This window comes from Phytophthora sojae, assembly GCF_000149755.1.
Source record: "Phytophthora sojae unplaced genomic scaffold PHYSOscaffold_11, whole genome shotgun sequence".
NCBI lineage: Eukaryota > Oomycota > Peronosporomycetes > Peronosporales > Peronosporaceae > Phytophthora > Phytophthora sojae.
This window is the reverse complement of record NW_009258125.1, coordinates 893,609-912,701: the sequence shown is the minus strand read 5'-3', so window position 1 is coordinate 912,701 and position 19,093 is coordinate 893,609. Positions and strand designations below refer to the sequence as shown.

Below are 19,093 nucleotides of genomic sequence, written 5' to 3'. Positions count from 1 at the left end.
TCGTGCCAACACGAGAAGAACTTGCAAGTGACCCCGTGTAGCAGCAGTGCCGAGACCCCATCCAGAACCACGCTGCGTTCTAACCGCAGCGAGGTAACAAACAACATCTAAATGGCCTTCCCAAGCAGCACCTGCCAAACTCTCACTATCCCTGCCAATTTCAGTCTCATTACACCACTTCACCACATCCAAATACCCCTCGCGGGCAGCCAAGTACATCACAGAGTCTCGGCAACCTTCTGATCGGTTGTCGTGCAGCCACCGGACAACGTCGAGGTTGCCGAATTCCACGGCCCAGCTCATGGCTTTTACCGTACAGCCCTCGCTTCGATTGGTATGTAGCCACTGCACGACTTGTAGATGGCCGTGAGCCGCTGCTGTATCCATCGCCCTTGTCGTACATCCCTCGGCTCGGTGTTCATGCAACCACTTGACAATTTCGAGGTGTCCTTCTCCGGCTGCTTCGTCCATTGCACTCGAATCAAACTGCGTGCTGAAATGTTCGTGTAGCCACTGCAACATCACTAAATCCCCATTGCTAGCGGCATACTCTGCAGCATCTTTAGAGCAGCCCTTGCAACAGTTTTCAAACAACCATTTGACCACGTTGAAATGCCCGCCACCGACCGCTGCATTCATAATACCCGGGGTGCACGCTTCTGCACAATTTGTGCGTTGGTGGAGCCATCTCAGCATTTCGAGATGCCCGTATCTCGCCGCAGTAGTCATCGCATAGACCGTTCGAGCCTTCTCGAAGGTTTCATACAACCATTGCGCCACCTCGAAATGACCGCGCTGCACAACGATAGATATTGCTCCTTCCCGATAAGTAGCGTCAGTGTGTTGGTGCAGCCACTGGGCGACTTTGAGATGGCCATTCACAACAGCTCTGCAGAACACCGAGTTGTTGCAGGTGCCTATCCGGCGTGTGTGGAGCCACTTGACGAGCTCAAGATGGCCATGGGCAGCAGCTTCGTTCAAACATTCCCCAAAGTCTGTCCCCCAGGGTCCACCGCCGTCTCGGCGTTCCATCAGGATCCACTTGAACACATGGACATGACCACCTCTCGCTGCCGCTTTGATTACCTCCTCCCACGAAGGCGTCATCCGTGTAATGATGAACTCGAGAACGTGCAGTGGAGCACCATTTTCAGACGCAGCTTGGAGCACTTTCTGTTCCAGATGATCAACTAGGTACTCATTGATCAGAAGCTCAATGTGCGGGAACGAGCCGTACATCACAGGGAAGCTGCTGCGGCACCCAATGTGAGCTGGTAAGGTCCACGACCAGTGAGATGGCGAGGGCCATGCAGAGTCAGGCGAACCCTCCATGAATCCGCCTAAATAACAGTCGATACCGAGGGAATGTTTCCGTTTGACTAATGCGGAATGGATGAAGTATGGTGAGCGATTAAGAACGAATTGGCCAAATACATCAATCAGTCGATATAATCTGAAAACTGTACAGCAGCTCGTCTCGCGATTGGCATCCAACAGCGAAGTAAAATGACACATCTGAGTGGCTGTATGAAAAACATCCGTGTGCATTTCTATCAAGTTGGAATTAGAGGATGAAACCTCATCAAGAGGAGACGATGGACTTAGAGTGTACATGTTGCAAAATTGCGTACATCAGCGTGCATCTTTGCGCGAACGTTTTCTTTTTTTTAGATTGGTGAGGTTTGAAGCACCATATGCGTCAGTGTTTATCACAAAACGATAATTTGAATCTATCACGAGCCTTTTTCCCTCTTGATTCAGCAATACAACATTTTAAACAGTTTCGACTCCCTCTATCCATACCTCTTTCTGGCTTTGCAGCAAGATAAGTACCGGGATCTCGTAGAGCATGCGCCGCGGGCAGAACAACTCAGTCCAGCGCTTGCAACTTCTGCTACATGTTCGCCGCCCACAGAGCGCAATCAAAAACAGAAGAAAGCTCGTGATAGCAAATTCTGCTCGCTCACAACGAAGTGGAGACCAATTGCCATCCAATTCCATATTGGCCCGCCGCGCTCAAGCGAGAGAGCGTCGTCGAGACCGCTGTCATATGCACAACCGCCTTTAACCATTTTTTCTTCTTCTTCTTAGACCAAAACCAAAACCAAAAGTTGAAAACAGCCCTAACGCTACTTAAAGAAGTCAGCGATTTATGTCTTTTTCAAAAAAATATCATCAAATATAACACGACCCCGCTTGGTTGCCCCCATCTGACTGCCAGCTTGTTGTTTCCTCTTTGCAGGAAGGCACCAACTGCGAACCTCCGGTTTGGTCAGATTTCTAGAAAACCACTCTACTGTACCGTCCCTTCGCCGACTAATAGCGCTGCAGATAGTAGCGCGAGAGCTGTCGTCCTGAAAACTTGTATTTTCAAGCACCCACAATAGCCACGGACCGTACTTTGTCTGGTCGAGCGCTTTCAGTACAAACTCCACACGATCCTTTTCCGACGTCCACCCAGCCACCTCAACGTAGTCCGGGTATGATAAAACGGGGAAGACTGCAAGAGGGACATTCGCAGTTACTGCGTTCTCGAGTATTCATCTAAGCAGTACCATTTTGCCCTTTGCCACGGCAGCAGTAATATATTGGTGCTTTTCCTGCGCGTTCCGAAGCATGAAAAATTGTCGAACCATCGTTGCGTATCCTCGTTGTAATGCATGGCTCAGCATGAGGCTCACACAGGTATCAAACCCTTTCGAGTGGAATGCCTCCAGCGACTCCAGTATTTCACGCCACAATGAAGATGCACGAGATGCGTTCTGGTCGGAAAGCTGCTTCAACATCCCCTTAAAACACCGTCTGCTTGAACCCTGCGCCCTGGGATTTACCAAGTAGTCATGTCGGTAGTGGTTGATCAGCTCGAGAAGGAGTCCCATGCGCCCTTGCTTTACATGAGCAGCAAGCCCCCAATCCGAATCTCGCTGCCCTAAGTTTTCGCCAAGGTAGGTCACTACTTTTAAATGCCCTCCCCAGGCAGCATCTTCCATCATCCTGTCGTTAAACACCTCCAGCACGTTCTCATTTAACGACTGTAACATCTCCAGATCACCACTGGACGCTGCGCAACTGAAGGCCCATTTAGTGCAACCTTCAGGTCGATTTTTACCCAGCCAGCGCACAATTTTTAGGTGCCCCTTTTGGGAAGCCCGATTCATAGCCTCTGCCGTACAATCTTCGGAGCGGTTGGTGTGTAGCCACTGCACGACTTGGAGGTGGCCATTCTTCGCGGCTGCATCCATCGCTTTTGTTGTACAGCCCTCCGAGCGGTGCTCGTGCAACCACTGTACTACTTCGAGGTGACCACCACCGGCCGCTTCATCCATTGCGCCCGTATCAAATATGGACGGAAAGTGGTCATTGAGCCACTGCAGCATCGGTAAGTGCCCATTTTCGGACGCACTACGCGCAGCATAGCTCGGACATTGGTTTCTACAGTGCTCAAACAGCCACTGGGCAACGTCCAAATGCCCACCAAAGGCCGCTTTATCATTTAGATCGGAGGGACACGCTTCAGAGCAACTTGTGCGTTCGTGGAGCCATTGTACAATATGTAGACGCCCGCATTTCGCCGCGAAAATTATCGCGAACTCGGAACGAGCACTCTCGAAACGTTCATATAGCCATTTTACCATTTCCAAATGTCCGTTTCTCACAACGCCACAGATTGTATCCTCCTCATAAGTAGCATCGGTGCGTTCATGTAGCCATCGCACGATGCCTAGATGGCCGTTGATACCAGCAAAGTAAAACACCGAGTCGTCATAAACCCCAGCGCCTTGGTCGTGGAGCCACTTCATCAGCTCAAAATGGCCATGTGCCGCGGCCTCTTCGAGACAGCTCTTAAAGTCAGATTTCCAAGGCCCCCGACCATCTCGCCGTTCCATCATCCACTCGAAAACATGCCTGTGGCTACCCCGGGCAGCCGCATCCACCACCGCCTTCCAGTTAGGCGCCGTCCGATCGAAAATGAACTCGAGAAGGTGAAGTGGAGAGCCGTGTTCGCAGGCTGCTTCGAGTACTTTCTGGTCCAGGTTCGAGATCAGGTACGCATTGATCAGAAAGACGACGTGCGCCAACGATGCTGGCAGGCATTTACTGCAGATGATTCGAGCTCGATTCGGCCAGACCCAGCGCATGTTGGACGAGAAGTGGTAGTGAAGCCCAGGGTCCTCCCTTCTTATGAGTGACTGATTGAAATATAGTGATTAACAGACTGACTGGCGGCAATAAAATTCCGAAATATTTCTGATATCATAGATTGAAGTCACGCAAATACTGTCAATGTTCTGGTGTCGCAATTCATAACCCGTCACCGGCAAATATGGACGACATATTTGCCACAGATAATGTTTGCTGGCGATAACAATTCCGGAGATATACCGTGCATGTTGTCTGCCAAATTGATTTGTGAGATAATTAGCTGAAGTTGAGACTGGGGCGTCGTGTTGGCATGATTCTTGAACCACTTTCTGGTCTAAATAGTCAATTCGATACTCGTCGATGACAATTGCCGCGTGAGGCAACGAGCCAGGGCATAGTGCCAGACATTTACGGTATACGACCCGGGCTGGTGATGGCCTTAACCAGTGAGACGATGTCGGCATGGTTTCTCGTGTAGAGCGATTTAGTCTGCGAAAGTAGCCGATCGACGTCTCTGGCCGCCAGAAATCGCTATCAGACCGACAGGACGTGAACTAGCAAGTTCTTTCGTCATCATCGAAAAGTACAGAGTACGCTTCAGGGACGGAATAACCACGCATAGTAGGCTTTGGACTAAAAAAGGGGTGAGGGGGCTGATTTCGCCTCGATATTCATTCTACTGGATTCAAATTGATCGCTAAATACTCCGTTGAATGAAGGAACGGTGCAGGCTATTAAGCGGTTCGGTCCTTGTTGTATTTATTGGGAGGGTGGGTGTACTATCTAAGATAAAGAAATAAAGAAGAACAAGGCAGCATGCTCAATGCTGTCTAGGCTCCAAGAATTATGTGATGTCTCTTATCTTATTTGTGTTAGCTATATCGACCGAATACCTCAAACACAGCTCGTATTTTAGTCGAAGATCCAACCATGTACGCTTGTACTGCGCAAATTTTCATTGATCCATTGTGAATCCACCAACGTGGCAGTTTGGACGGCACTGCGGATTATGAGGCGTGATTTTTCAAGAATCCACAGAGCTAATTGTCGCCAGGATTGCTGTAATGCCTTGTGGATTACCTCAACTCGATCACTCTCCGATAGCCACCACGTACCCTCACGACATTCATTGCTTCCAGTTAGACAGATAGCTGTAGCAACGTCCAGCGGTGGTCCGTTTTTTAGCAGCCACCTCATCAAGTTCGTGCAGCGAAATACCATATAATTTTCGCGTAGTTCATGGTCACTTCGCTGTTTCAAAAATTGCCGCACCACCGTAATAAATCCCAGCTTCAGCGCCGGCTCAAGCATCGCACACACGCACTCGGTTACTCCGTTCTCGTGAAGCTTGTCCAGCAATTTCGCTATATCTCCACCGATTTCATCATGTAAAAGTTGAGCTTACAAAATATCGGTCTCGCGATCTTTGAGGGTTGAGAAGAAGCAGACTTGACACATTTCCATCCTCGTTGTGGGCGCAACCGACTCAGAAAATGTCGTGACGACTTGATAAAAAAAGCTCCGGATGACCATTTGCAGCAGCATCGCGCAGCACAGTCGACTTTCTGACGTTCGCGTCGAACCAGCAAACCACGTCGAGATGCCCAAGGTATGCAGCCATTTCAATCGAGTTCTTAGAGGAGTACCCTTCGCTCCTATTCTCGTGCAGTCATTTCACCCCTTCCAAATGACCTTCATAAATCGCATCGTCCATCGCAAGGTGCGTACAACCTTTAGAACGGTTTTCGTCTTGGGGTGTGTACTTCTTCATGCAGCCATGTAAGCATCGGCAAATTCCCTGAAGCTGCCGTATCCATGGCTGCATAACGGCATAGTTTGGAATTCGTGATGGGTTGTGCAGCTTCAAGAGGCCAATTCCAAGTGCTCGAGTGGCTGGGCAAGAAGCGCGAGTATTCGGCCTCCGTTTTCGATAGTGCAGCTCGAGGTGGGTCTCTGGATTGCGCAAAACCCGTTCTACGCGATGGTATGCACAGCCGCGATAGAGAGAGACGACCGCAAAGCAGCTGAACAACTTCCAAGTGTCCATTATTTGCAGCTCGGCCCACAGGGTTCGCTACGTAGCAGTCCGGGTAATGTTTATAGAGGAACTTCACCACTTCATAGTGGCCATTGGCAGGTGCACGCTTCATCGCTTGTTCAGTATTTCCATTTCCATACTGAACCTTACGAACATACATCCACTTCACGACTTCGAGGTGGCCGCACTTAGCGGCCTCTTTCCAGCTACTCCAATAGTCTCCACTCCATGGCCCATGACGTGCTTGGAGCTGCGCCATCCATTCGAACACGTGCATGTGCCCCCTTTGGCTGCAAACTTGACCACCTCCTTCCACGAGGGAGCGGATCCCTCGGCGATGAAGTCGAGATCCGACACTGAAGCTCCTTGCTCACACGCCTCGTTGAGTATGTCGGGAGGGGGGCCTTTAATAAGAAACTCGTCGATGTGCCGTACCACATGAGGTAGATAATGCTGGAAAAATACCCGACACAATGGCTGGGCGATACTCGGGCGTTTCCATCGTGGAGTGGTGGCCATGGCTCAATAGTGATCAAAAGGTAGTGGACGTTGCTTGATAGATCGCGACTTCAGGTGTCTAATTTCCAATTGATGAAAACAAAACATCATTTATCAATTAAAAATATAATTCATGCCCCACTGCATTTATTTTAGTGGACATGTTTCTCAACCCTAAAGCAAGACTAGTCATTGTTATCATCCAGTGATTGATTTAAAAGTCGTGTGAATGGTGCAAAGCAACTCGAGCAGTGAAAAACAGATCTTAATCCAGATGTTCAGTTTTCCTTAGCCGTCGTTCGAAGACAAGCTAGGTGAATATTTACTGTATCGATCGTAATCCCTGCCTTTAGTTGAAAAGCCAGCTACGCACGTCAACATTGTGTAAATTTGCATCGAGCCACTGCAAAGCACCGAACAGTGCAGATTGAACAGCGTGTCGAATCGCATGTCGCGACCTCTCTTCCTCGAATGAAATGTTTTCAAGCATCCACAGAACAGAATTGTGCCAGGGATACTGCAGCCCCTTGCGGATTACCTCCACTCTGTCGCACTCTGATAGCCACCTCGTAGCCTGGGGATATCTGCTCTTCATCGCTAGTTCAGTGGCTGTCGCGACGTCAAGCGGCGGTCCATTCTCAATCAACCACCTCATCAAGCGCCCACCAGAACGCACCATATAACCCCGTAACTCGTCCTCACTGCGGTGTTTTAAAAATGACCGCACCACGGAGAGATACCCCAGTTTCAGGGCTATCTGAAGCATGACGTACACGCACTCAACCATACCACTCTTGAGGAACTTGCGCAGTAATTTCACTATATCTGCAGCAACTTGATCTTTGAAAACTTGGGACGGGAAAACATTGGGTTTGCGCTCTACCCGATGGCCTCCCAACGTGGATAGAAAGCAGGCCCGACACACATCCAGCCTGCTCTCCACCTCATTGCTCGAATGGAGTGTTGTTACTAGTTGGTAGATAAGACTGGGACGACCGAGTGCAGCAGCTTTTCGCAACACCAACGAACACCGAACATTCTCCTCGTACCAGCAAACCACGCCAAAATACCCCGCGGATGCAGCCCATTTAATCGCCTTAGGGAACTACCCTTTGATCCCATTCTCGTGTAGCCATTTAGCCACTCCCAAGTGGCCCTGGCGAAGAGCACGATCCATCGCGTACTTTGTACAGCCTTCAGACCGGTTTGCAGACAGCCATTTTACCACCTCAAGGTGTCCATTTGCAGCGGTTTCATTCATCGCACGTATCGTACAACCTTCAGATCGGTTGTGGTGAAGCCACTTCACTGTTTCAAGGTGACCATATCGTGCTGCTCCATCCATGGCGTCGGTGCTGCATCCTTCGAAACGATTCTCATGCAGCCACTTAACCACATCCAGGTGGCCATGAGAAGCAGCAGTATCCATTGTGTTATTGTCGAATGGAGCGCGTACTTCTTCGTACAGCCACTTGATCATCTCTAGCTTTCCCGTTATTGCCGCCCATATTGAAACATCCTTAGCAGGGGGTTGTGTACTCTCTTCACACACCAGTTTGGCGCAATTCATACAGCCGCCTCGAACTGCGTCTTTGAAAACGTGATCCAAGCTCGCTCCAGCCATTTGTAGCCACCGAAGCACTTCAAATTGTCCTCCTGACGCTGCAGATCCCGCCACGAATTCTAATTTTCTTGGGTGGAGTCGGGCACGCAGCAGCTTAACGATTTCCAGGTGTCCGTTGTGTGCAGCGCTCGCAGCGGCATTGGATACCTTGCAGATCGGATACTTGTGATAGAACTTTACCACTTCAAAGTGACCGTTTGCAGCAGCACAGCGCATCGCTTCTTTAGCGTCCCTGCACGGGTAGCCACGCTCGTACATCCACTTCACGACGTCGACATGGCCGTACTTGGAGGCCCCCTCCCATCCGTCGACAAAGCCCCATGGCCCACGCATATTCTCCAGCCCTTCCATCCATTGGAACACGTGCACGTACCCACCTTTGGCTGCAGACTTGACTACGTCGTCCCACGATGGAGCGCATCTCGCGAGAACGAAGTCTAGATCCGACACTGGAGCTCCTTGCTCGCACGCCTCTTTCAGGGTGTCCGAGTGGAGCCCTTCAATGAGAAACTCGTCGATGAGACGTGATACGTGAGGCAGAGAATGCGAAAAAATATCCCCACACAAATGTTCGGCGATGCGCGGGCGTTTCCACTTGGACGGAGTTGCCATTGCCGACGAGTGCAGAAATTGCGAAGTGCCGAGGGTTTATCCGTACTTTTAACGTGATTGATTGAGAGGACTACAAGGACGAATGATTGGCCATCAGTTGCAACCCGGAGGAAATACGTAATGGGTGCAAGCGTTATTTTGGCACAATCCAAAAGTAAGAGAAAATAAAGAAATAGCTTTGAGCCCCAGTAAATTTGCGCGTCGATTGTGATTTCCCGGGCGTGCAGCAGGCTGGACTGTTCTTCGGCGGTCAATTCTATCAGCTTTTCTTTTTTTACGAATATCTAGATGAAAATGCGCATACAAGTATTAGCGTGAATCATGCCCTCGCTGCGGCTGACCTCCTTCAGCATTGGCTATGCTGTAACTTAATGCTGTAGCCAAGTCAATATGCTGTTCGAAAAGCACAATGATTCAGCAGCGTTAGCAAAAATAATCCTTGACCGTTCGACGAAGAAATGTAAGTGTAAGGTTAGTTAAGAATCTGATTTGCATCAAGATGGGTTCGTGGAATTAGATGGAATAAGATTTATCTAATTCCACGAACCCATCTTGATGAAATCGGCTTCTTAACTAACCTTACACTTACATTTCGTCGATAGATAAATCTAATTCCACGAACCCATCTTGATGCAAACCGGCTTCTTAACTAACCTAACACTTACATTTCGTCGTAAAGTTCTTACCAATGCGTAACATACATATGTGCATGTGTCGCGAACTAGACTGCCCCGCGACTGCTCTCTAATTCGTCCGTCTCCTTTTGGAAGGTCTTACTTCAATTATCCCTCCTTCAATGCACCAACTCCGAACCTCGTCATTGGACAGGTTGTTGGCGAGCCACTCAGCTGAATCATCCTGCTGCCTGATAGCAGTGCGAATAGTGGTGCGAGAGCCTTCGCTCAAAGAGGTAGACTTGTCAAGTACCCAGAGCAGCAGTTCGTCGTACTTCTTCTGTCTAAGTCGCTCTTGCACGAGTGTAACACGGGCACATTCGGCTAGCAAACTCGTCGCTTCAAAGTATTTAGCTCCGAATTTTTTGTGGCAAGTTCGATAGCAGTAGGAACATCAAGCGGCGTGCCATTTCTGACCAGCCACCGCAGCAGTGGAATTTGACGCTGCTCGCCTGCAACTGCAACGTATTGTCCTTTCACCAACTCGTCTTTGCCTTCGAAGAATTGCCGAACCATTGCTGCGTAGCCTCGTTGCAACGCTTGAACCAGCACTATGTCCACACACGACAAGAACCCTCCTGAGTGAAATTGATTTACCGATTCGAGAATTCCAGACCACAAAGAAGCAAAAACAGTCGACGCCTGCTGGTCCGATAGCTGGCTTAGCGTCTACCTGATACAGTTCGCGATAGCGTTGCGGGTATTCCAAGATACGAGTATCGTGCCAAAGCTATAGTAGTTGTCCACCAGCACGACATGTACTTGCAAATGACCCCGTGCGGCAGCAGTGCCGAGACCCCATCCAAAACCAAGTTGCCTTCTATCCTCAGCGAGATAACAGACAACATCTAAATGGCCTTCCCAAGCAGCAGCTACCAAACTGTCACTATCCCTCCCTCTTCCTGTCTCGTTACACCACTTTACTATATCCAAATAGCCTCGGCGGGCAGCCAAGTGCATCATAGAGTCGCTGCATCCTCCCACACTGTTTTCGTGCAACCATCGCACAACATCGAGGTGGCCTTCTTCCACAGCCCAGTCCATAGCATGAATTGTACACCCACCCTTCTGCTCGATTGGCATGCAGCCACTGCACGACTGGTAGATGGCCACCTCCTGCTGCTGTGTCCATCGCTCTGGTGGTACAACCCTCCGTTCGGTGCTCGTGCAACCACTTGACGACTTCGAGCTGGCGTCCGTACGCCGCGTCATCCATCACGCTAGAATCAAATTGACTGCTGTAGTGTTGGTGCAGCCACTGCAACATTGCGAGATCCCCGTTGCGAGCTGCATGCCCTGGAGCATATTTGGAGCAGCCCTTGCTACAGTTATCGAACAACCATTTCACGATGTGGAAATGCCCGCCTTGGGCTGCTGAGTCCATAGCGCTGCTATCGCAAGATTCGAGACAATTCCCCTGTTGATGTAGCCACTGCAGGATATTCAGATGCCCGTGTTGCGCCGCCATCCACATGGCCGGTGATTTACGAGCCATCTCGAAGGTCTTATACAACCATCGCACCACTTCGAAACGGCCACGTCCAACAACACACTGCATTGTCTCCCAAATATAAATGCTGTTGGTGTGTTCGTGTAGCCACTGTGCGAGGGCGAGGTGCCCATTGGAAGCAGCCGAATGAAGTGTACACCTATGAATGGTCAGTGTTTGTTGATGGTAGAGCCACTTCACGAGCTCACTATGACCATATCTTGCAGCATAATCGAAACACTCGTGAAAGTCAGCCCTCCACGGTCCTCGTTCGTCTTGGAGGCCTGCCATCCACCTGAAGACGTGAACGTGTCCGCCTTGGGCTGCTGCATTTACCACATCCTTCCAGTCAAGCAGTGTTCGAGCCGCAATGAACTCCAGAATGTACAGTGGGGCACCACTTTAGCATGCTGCTTGTAGAACTTTCTGATCCAACGAATCAACCAGAAACTCATCGATTAGAAAGGCAACGTGAGGCAAGAGGCCGCTACTTGTCCGCAGGTACTTGCTGCAGATTAGCGGAGCTGGTGACGACCATATCCGCTGTGATACAGCTTGCATGATGAAATTGAGTGTGCGCGACTTGCGTGGCACCTCGGTAATTACTTTCAGTCAGAGATATAAATTAACTACAGACTGAAATAAGGTGATCGGAATCGATCTTTCGCTGCGGCTTCATCTCGCAATTGCGCGATTAAAGGAATCTAAAGATGCAATCTTTTTTATGATGGTTTTCAGCGGAAGAGCTCCACATACACTTTCCGAAGTATTGGCGCGGCCGCAATTTCAAAAATATTGGAGGCCACGTACGCGTCTAGACCCTGAAGATTGACTGGGGACAGCAGGAAATGACGTCGCTTGTTCATTTCGGTTGCCGGGAAGAACCTTTCGCCTTGTAGCACGCTTAACAATGTCAGTTTGCACTCGGTGGACAGGCGGGAAGCCCTACCGATGGGCTGTAGGTGGAACCGCCTGAAACACCCCATTCAAATAGCGGGTCTCCTTGCTCACTGATATCCCATCGAATTGGAGCATTCGCCATTAAGGTTGCATCTCGCTCCTCGACCATCCCTCGTGGTCTTCCTCTGGATGTTCAGACTCGAGAACGCTGCAAAATGCCTCGATGTCATTTACCGTCATCGAGCTAATCCACGTAAGAGCGAGTTCGTCGAGGGAGGAGCAGGCTCGCTTCGAGAAAAACGCGTACGCCACCCACTTCCACCAGTGCGCAGTATCGCCGACATCATTTAAGTTCATTAACAAGCTGAGCGTTAGCTTCCTGGTGGATTGGCTCCGTGCCATAGCGGAAAGCATCGCCTCAATCTTCTTACGCGGCGGGATTCTGTACGTCGTGATCGAAAGAGTGTCGATCTGACGCATTTTGTTCGGATTGACCACCTCGATGTCCAAAGTGAGCGTCGTAGGTAGTTCACGCCTGCGCCGTGTACTGTCAATTAGGCTGGTCATCAGCTGACCGAAAGCGTGCTGCTTCTTCAGCTTGTTGCTTCCGTTTGCAGTGTCTGTAATCAGCTTGAACCCCCTGAATGTGACCCGAGAAAACCACATATTGTCACGGACCAAGTGCTCGATATTTTGCAGTCATAGCCGAGTCAATCGTGTTCTTTTCCAGCTCGTTCACCACGACAGGCTGCAGCACAAACGTGCATCTCATCAAGAGCGGCTGCACTTCTAGCTGAGAGGACTCCCTCCACTCCTCTTGTATCATTCGTTCCGCCTTGCGGATCGTCGACAGTCCGTCAAACCCGCTCTTGGTCTCAATGGGCACCCGAATCTCCACGCCAGGTTTGTCTTCTCTCAATCTCTTATCCATAGCTGCGATTTTCGCCAATGCATTAATATATGCCCGACGAGGCTTGTGGTGCTGGTGGACGCCACAGTGTTGAACCAGGTCACGGACGCACGCCTCCGCCGTAGCGCAGGCGTGAAGCTCCGCCTGGTACCGCACCAGAATCTCACAGTCCCGCTCTGCGTCCCACTCTTTGCGTAAGGAGAAGAGCGGAGGCAAAGAACGCCCTGAGGCGTCTAGTGGGTGGAACAGCAGCCGGAGGACCGACGTCCAGGGCGCTAAGACGCCCCAGCGCTTCTCCATCGTTTTTGCCGACTGAAAGAAAACCTTGGAGGATGATGCAAAGTGACCAATCAGAGCGGGGTTGCACTTTGCTATACATTGTTCAAGACAACTAACGTTAGTTGAAGTGATGGATCCGTCTGATTAGAAACCTTACTCATCAAGAGTGATTGTCAGTTAGAATCAAAATCTAAATCCTCACATTATCAGTCTTCAAACTGCGTGGAACTATGCAGAGGTCATCTCGCTGGGTCAGGCCGCCTCGAGCTCGTATCATCTGCCGTAAATGCCTGCCAGCGACATTGCCACACGTCGTACTTCTGATCAATGAGAAAGTGCTCGAAGCGGCATGCGAACATGGCTTCCCAATTCACATTCTCGAGTTCATTTTCGCTCGGACGGCGCCTAACTGGAAAGCTGTGGTGGATGCGGCAGCTCGAAGTGGCCACAAGCATGTTTTCGAGTGGACGATGGGACGGCGAGATCATCGAGGGCCTTGGAAATCTGACTTCAAACATTGTCTTGAAGAGGCTGCTGCGCAGGGTCATTTTGAGCTGATGAAGTGGCTTCACGACCAAGCGCGGAGTTTATGATGATGCAGTGTTTTACTATGCTGCTGTTAATGGTCATCTACGTACAATGGCTAAATGAGCACACTGATGCTACTTACGAGGACGATACAATCTCTTGCGTTGTGGAAAATGGGCATTTTGAAAAGGTTAAATGGTTATATGAGCATTTCGAGAGTGCTCGCTCGGAGGAGGCGCTAATTAGTGCGGCGCAATACGGGCATCTACATATCCTACAATGGATCCACGAACACACAGATTGTTCAAGATCATGCCCCTCCGATCCAATTGATGTAGCCGCCTTTGGTGGTCATTTGGACATTGTCAAGTGGGTGTTGGAGCACTGTAGAAAACACTGTTCGGCATTTGCTGCGCGTAATGCGGCCGAAAATGGGCATTTACCCATTGTGCAGTGGCTGGATGACCATTTTCCCTCCCAATTTGATACGGGCGCAATGGATAAAGCGGCCGAAGCTGGCCACCTCAAAGTCGTACAGTGGTTGCACATGTACCGCTCGGAGGGCTGCACAACAAAGGCGATGGATGCAGCGGCGGGGAAACACACCAACCGAACCGAAGGTTGTACCAAAAGCGCAATGGAGCAGGCGGCAAGTAAAGGCCACCTAGATGTTGTGCGCTGGCTGCACGATAACAGACCCGAAGGGTGCGGTGATTCAGCCATGTACGGGGCAGTTTCCAATGGTCACTTGGAGGTGGTAAAGTGGTTCAATGACAACGAAGCAGAGTCACAGAGGGGTAACTGGATCGAGCAAGCAGTCTGGGAGTGCGATTGGGATGTAGTGACTTGCCTGGCTGATAATTCGAGACAGTCAGTTCCTGATTTGGGCTTGGCTGTCCATGTCTGTCAAGGACCCATGCGGCTCCTTCTCGAGCTTATTCAGCACTACCGACATGACTACTCAGTAAATCCCAGGGCGCAGTTTTCAAGCAGCTGGTGTTTTCAGGGGATGTTGAAGCAGCTATCCGACCAGAACGCATCTCCTGCATCTTCGTTGTGGTGCAAAATACTGAAGTCTTTGGAGGATTTCACTCAAAAGGGTTTGGTTTCTATGTGTGCTTCATGCTGGACCATGCCTTGCAAGGAGGATACGCAACAATGGTTCGGTAATTTTTCATGCTTCGGAACGAGACGGAAAAGCGTGAATATGTCGCTATTGCTGGGAGACAGAACAAGTTGCTGGTACTTCTCAGATGGCTACTCGAGAACGGAGTATCGTCAAGTGTCCCTTTTGCAGTCTTTCCCGTTTTATCATACCCGGATCATATTGAGGTGGCTGGGTGGATGTCGGAAAACGATCGTGTGGAGCTCGTATTAAAAGGGCTCGACGGTACGTGGCTGTTATGGGTGCTTGAAAATACCACTTTCCAGGACGACAGCTCTCGCGCTACTATCCGCTCCGCTATTAGTCGGCAAAATGAAGGTACTGTACAGTGGCTATCTGAAAATCTGACAAAAGCAGAGGTTGGCAGGTGTCTTTCTGCAAATGAGGAACCTGCGGGGGCAGGTACCAAGCGGAGGCGTACATCGTAAAGGGGTTCAGCGCTGTCGATCATTTTTAAATGAATAAATAATTAGCCCAATTAAAATTGGGCTACTATGTGGTAAATCGTGTTGATCAACATTGTTTCGCCTAAGTGCCAGTATATCGGAGTTGGTACTATTAAATACTTCGAAGTACTAATTTTGTTTGAGAACTAAGACTTTTTGTTGTGCGTGCAGGTGAAACCGTATTATTGTTGCTAATATGCAAACTCTTGGTGTTTTCGGTGTAAGCGGCGTCTAAGTACCAAGTCAAAATTGGTCAGTATGTCTCCATCGCTTCCACTGCATATGTCCAAAGTCGTGGATGAATACGAGTGATATTTATTTAACGATAGAACCCGAAAAGCGGACCAACGAGGAGTCCTCACGCGCGATAGGTACAACCCCCACAGCACGGAAGGCGTTGTCAGCCGCTGTTGCTGGGTGCGTGATTTATCTGTGCGATTAAATCTAATAATATAATAATATTTAATCGAAAAACATTATTTTGCTTAAAGTATTTGGATGTTCCTGTGAAGGCATTATTGCAGTGGTAAAGAGAATCTCTACTTATGTTAACTGCTATAATAACTATAGAGGCCTGGATACGCATGTCTTAGGCGCTGTCTAATCGCCACGGTGATTGCTGTTCCTGGGAGCTTGATGCCGAATTGTTGGTGATATTTGGACACTAGTGGTTCTCACGGTTGGTAGATTTGCAGGTTGCACGTAAATCTAACCAATCAGCGTAAACCTGCAGGTGTGTTCAGAAAGTGCATTGCAGGTTAGCCAGTATACAAAAACGACTTGAACTCTTCTTTTGCGATGCAGTGTAGAATGGAAAATGAGATTGAATCAAAAGCTTTACCTACGAGACCTTAGCAGTTCGCTCTAGTTCCTACAATCTAGAACCCTGACAAACTTGATCAGCGCTTCGCGAAGCTTCGACGACCATCACTCTCTGCAACATGCAAGTTGCCCTTGTGTATAGCACATAATCTGTAACGTGGTGCTGCAGCTCAACACTCCCCCTCAACTTGCATTCCAGGATCGCCGCTGCTGATAACGCCACTTGCCTTCACCAGTATCATGAACCGCGGAGTCGGAGTGGCTTGGTAAGGTAGTCTGTCAGTTGTTGAGCAAAGCGCACACGCTGGACCTTGATCGTTCCGTTTTCGACTTGATCACGAACGAAGTGCACGCGGAGGTCGATGTGCTTGGCGCGTGGGGTGTACCCGCTGTTGCTCGCCACGCTGATCGCTGCCTTGTTATCGATGAAGACTTCAGTAGCACACGTATCTCCCACCAGCATCTCTCCGAGCAGCTGTCGCACCCACATCACTTCCTGCACCGTCACCGCAAGCGCCATGTACTCGGCTTCGGCCGAAGATAGCGCGACGGTCGCCTGTTTCTTCGCCTTGAACACGACTGGTCCACCACACGGCTACAGAAGCACGCCTGATGTCGATCGGCGAGTAGATAGATCGCTTCCCCAGTTTGCATTGCTGAAGACGCGCAAACGCATCTGAGTTCCGCGCCAATACTCAACACCAGTAGTGAGTGTAGCCTTGAGGTACCGTAGCACGCGCACAGCCGCCTTCCAATGCATTTCACGTGGATCCTCGAGGTGTTGCGATAGAATGCTGACTGCGACATAAATGTCGGGCCGGGTTGCATTAGCAACGTAGAGAAGTGAGCCAACAAGCTCGCGATATGGCTTTTTCTCGTTCATCCTTGGGTGTTCGTCACTTGCACGCAGATCTTGTCCGACGACTCTCGGGTTTCGGACAGGGTGCGCCTCTGCTTGGCCAAATCGCTCAATGATTCGCGAAATGTATTGCGCCTGACAAACGAAAAGCTCTCCATACTGCGTGTTGTAGCGAAGCTACATTCCGAGAATAAAGCGAGCATCTCCAAGTGACTTGAGATGAAAACGTGCACCCAATGCCTCTGCAATACTCGACGCCTCTTCTTCGGCCGCACATCCGATAAGCAGATCATCGACATACAGGACGATGAAAACGGGTCCATTGTGACGAACTCGAACGAACAGGCAGGGATCCGACTTGCACTGCTTGAATCCCAGGGCGATGAACACACTTCGAATGGTCTTGTGCCACACAGCGGCGGCTTGCTTTAAGCCATAGAGACTGCGACGAAGGCGACACACCATGCCTTCACGAACATTGATACACTCAGGCGGCACCATGTACACTTCCTCGTCGAGGTCGCCGTTTAGAAAGACCGTTTCAACATCGTACTGCTTCACCATGTATCCGAGCTGGCAGCACACCGCAAGAAAAATCCGCACCGTGTTAAGACTGGCAACAGGAGAGCAGGTAGATGTGTAGTCAACACCATACGTCTGGAAGCAACCGAGAGCAACTAAACGCGCCTTGTACCGGATAATGTTTCCGTGTTCATCGCGTTCAAGGGCAAAGACTCACTTGTGCCCGATCACTCGAACACCGGGCGGACGGTTAACTAAATCCCAAGTGTGGTTGCGCACATGAGCTCGGATTTCAGCGCGACACGCCTCCTTCCACTTGTCCGAGTCGGCAGAACGCATCGCTTCACGGAACGAGTTGGGAATACTTTCCGAGGCAGCAAGAGCAATCTCGTACTCGTCGTCGATTCTCGGGCGCTTGCTGTCCGGCTCACCAATGCTTCCGTCCGAAGTGTAGCCATCTCCCGTCGCATCTTGTCCACTTGTCGGATCGGTTTCGCCATTCTCCAGCAGCAGTCGTTCGGCTTCCCCAGTCTCTCCATTGCCTTCACGCGGTGGTAACGCTGGTAATGCCGGGGTTCTTGCTTCTTGAGCACTTGTCAGCAGACGCGGTTGGTGGGGCGCCGAAATACGAACTTGACGAGGTCTAGTTGGGTCAAACAGCGAGGTTTCACCAGTGCGCATGGACGATGGAATCAGAGCTGCTTGACATAGAGAGGACTGGCTGGTGAGTTGTCGAGCAGCTGTAACGTTCGAGCTCGGCTCTGAAACTGGGATTACAAGTGGTTCTCCCCCTCTGCGAGACATCTCACCTTCGCCACGGCGAACCAGTGCGTCTGGTACTGCATCGACTTCCATGTCGACGGGATCACCATCGACCTCGGTCATTTCAACGTCTCCGCTGTTGTCCGTCGCAGGAAAAACCGGTTGGTGTGGCAGCTGCGAGGTACTCACATCCTCGTCGAACTCCAACGGAGCCTGCCTCGTCACGTGAACCACAGTGCGATAGTTGTCAGCAGGACGCTCATCCAAGGTGATGGTCCTGGTAGTCACGATACGCTCATCTTCAGCATCCCAAACGCGATAGGCCTTCGAGCCAGGAGCGTACCCGAGAAAGATGCATGCGTGAGCTCGGGCATCCCACTTGCTCCGACGTGACTTGTCAACCTGAACGTATCCTCTCGATCCGAAGACTCGCAGGTGGCTCAGGTCAGGCTTGTGTCCTGTGAAAACTTCATGGGGAGTAGTTTGAGGGCGAGCAGTGTTCGGTACGCGGTTCGACAAATACACAGCCGTACTCAGAGCTTCACCCCACCACTCACGAGCCATTTCGCGGTGGTACAACATTGAGCGTGTCATCTCAACCAGCGTGCGGTTCATACGCTCAGCGAGACCATTTTGCTGCGGAGTGTGAGGCGTGGAGGTCTGGTGCACGATCCCATGAGCCGCGAAAAAGTCCCCAAACCTCTTGTTCACATACTATCCTCCGTTATCACTGCGCAAGCAGCGAATACGGCGACCGGTCTGCGCTTCCACGAGCGCCTTGTACTCCACAAACCGAGCAAATACATCCGACTTCGCCTTGAT

The 19,093-nt window shown here is 50.4% G+C and overlaps 3 protein-coding genes across 3 annotated transcripts; 1 reads left to right on the top strand and 2 right to left on the bottom strand.

Annotated features, from left to right (window-relative positions):
- Window positions 1–234: 234 nt before the first annotated feature.
- PHYSODRAFT_527488 (hypothetical protein) lies at window positions 235–8,915 on the bottom strand (the record flags this gene model as incomplete). The annotated part of the gene is made up of 4 exons (XM_009537973.1): window positions 235–452; window positions 3,056–3,316; window positions 7,850–8,370; window positions 8,467–8,915. Coding segments are annotated over 4 exons (1,449 nt in total), but the record flags the coding sequence as incomplete, so codon positions are not given.
- Window positions 8,916–12,119: 3,204 nt separating this feature from the next.
- Window positions 12,120–13,188, bottom strand: PHYSODRAFT_306168 (hypothetical protein; the record flags this gene model as incomplete). Its single annotated transcript, XM_009537972.1, has 2 exons — window positions 12,120–12,598; window positions 12,657–13,188. The coding sequence occupies 2 exons, from the start codon at window positions 13,186–13,188 to the stop codon at window positions 12,120–12,122; spliced, it is 1,011 nt and encodes a 336-aa protein (XP_009536267.1).
- Window positions 13,189–13,789: 601 nt separating this feature from the next.
- Window positions 13,790–14,461, top strand: PHYSODRAFT_526232 (hypothetical protein; the record flags this gene model as incomplete). Its single annotated transcript, XM_009537971.1, has 1 exon — window positions 13,790–14,461. A coding segment is annotated over one exon (672 nt), but the record flags the coding sequence as incomplete, so codon positions are not given.
- Between the last annotated feature and the right edge of the window lie 4,632 nt (window positions 14,462–19,093).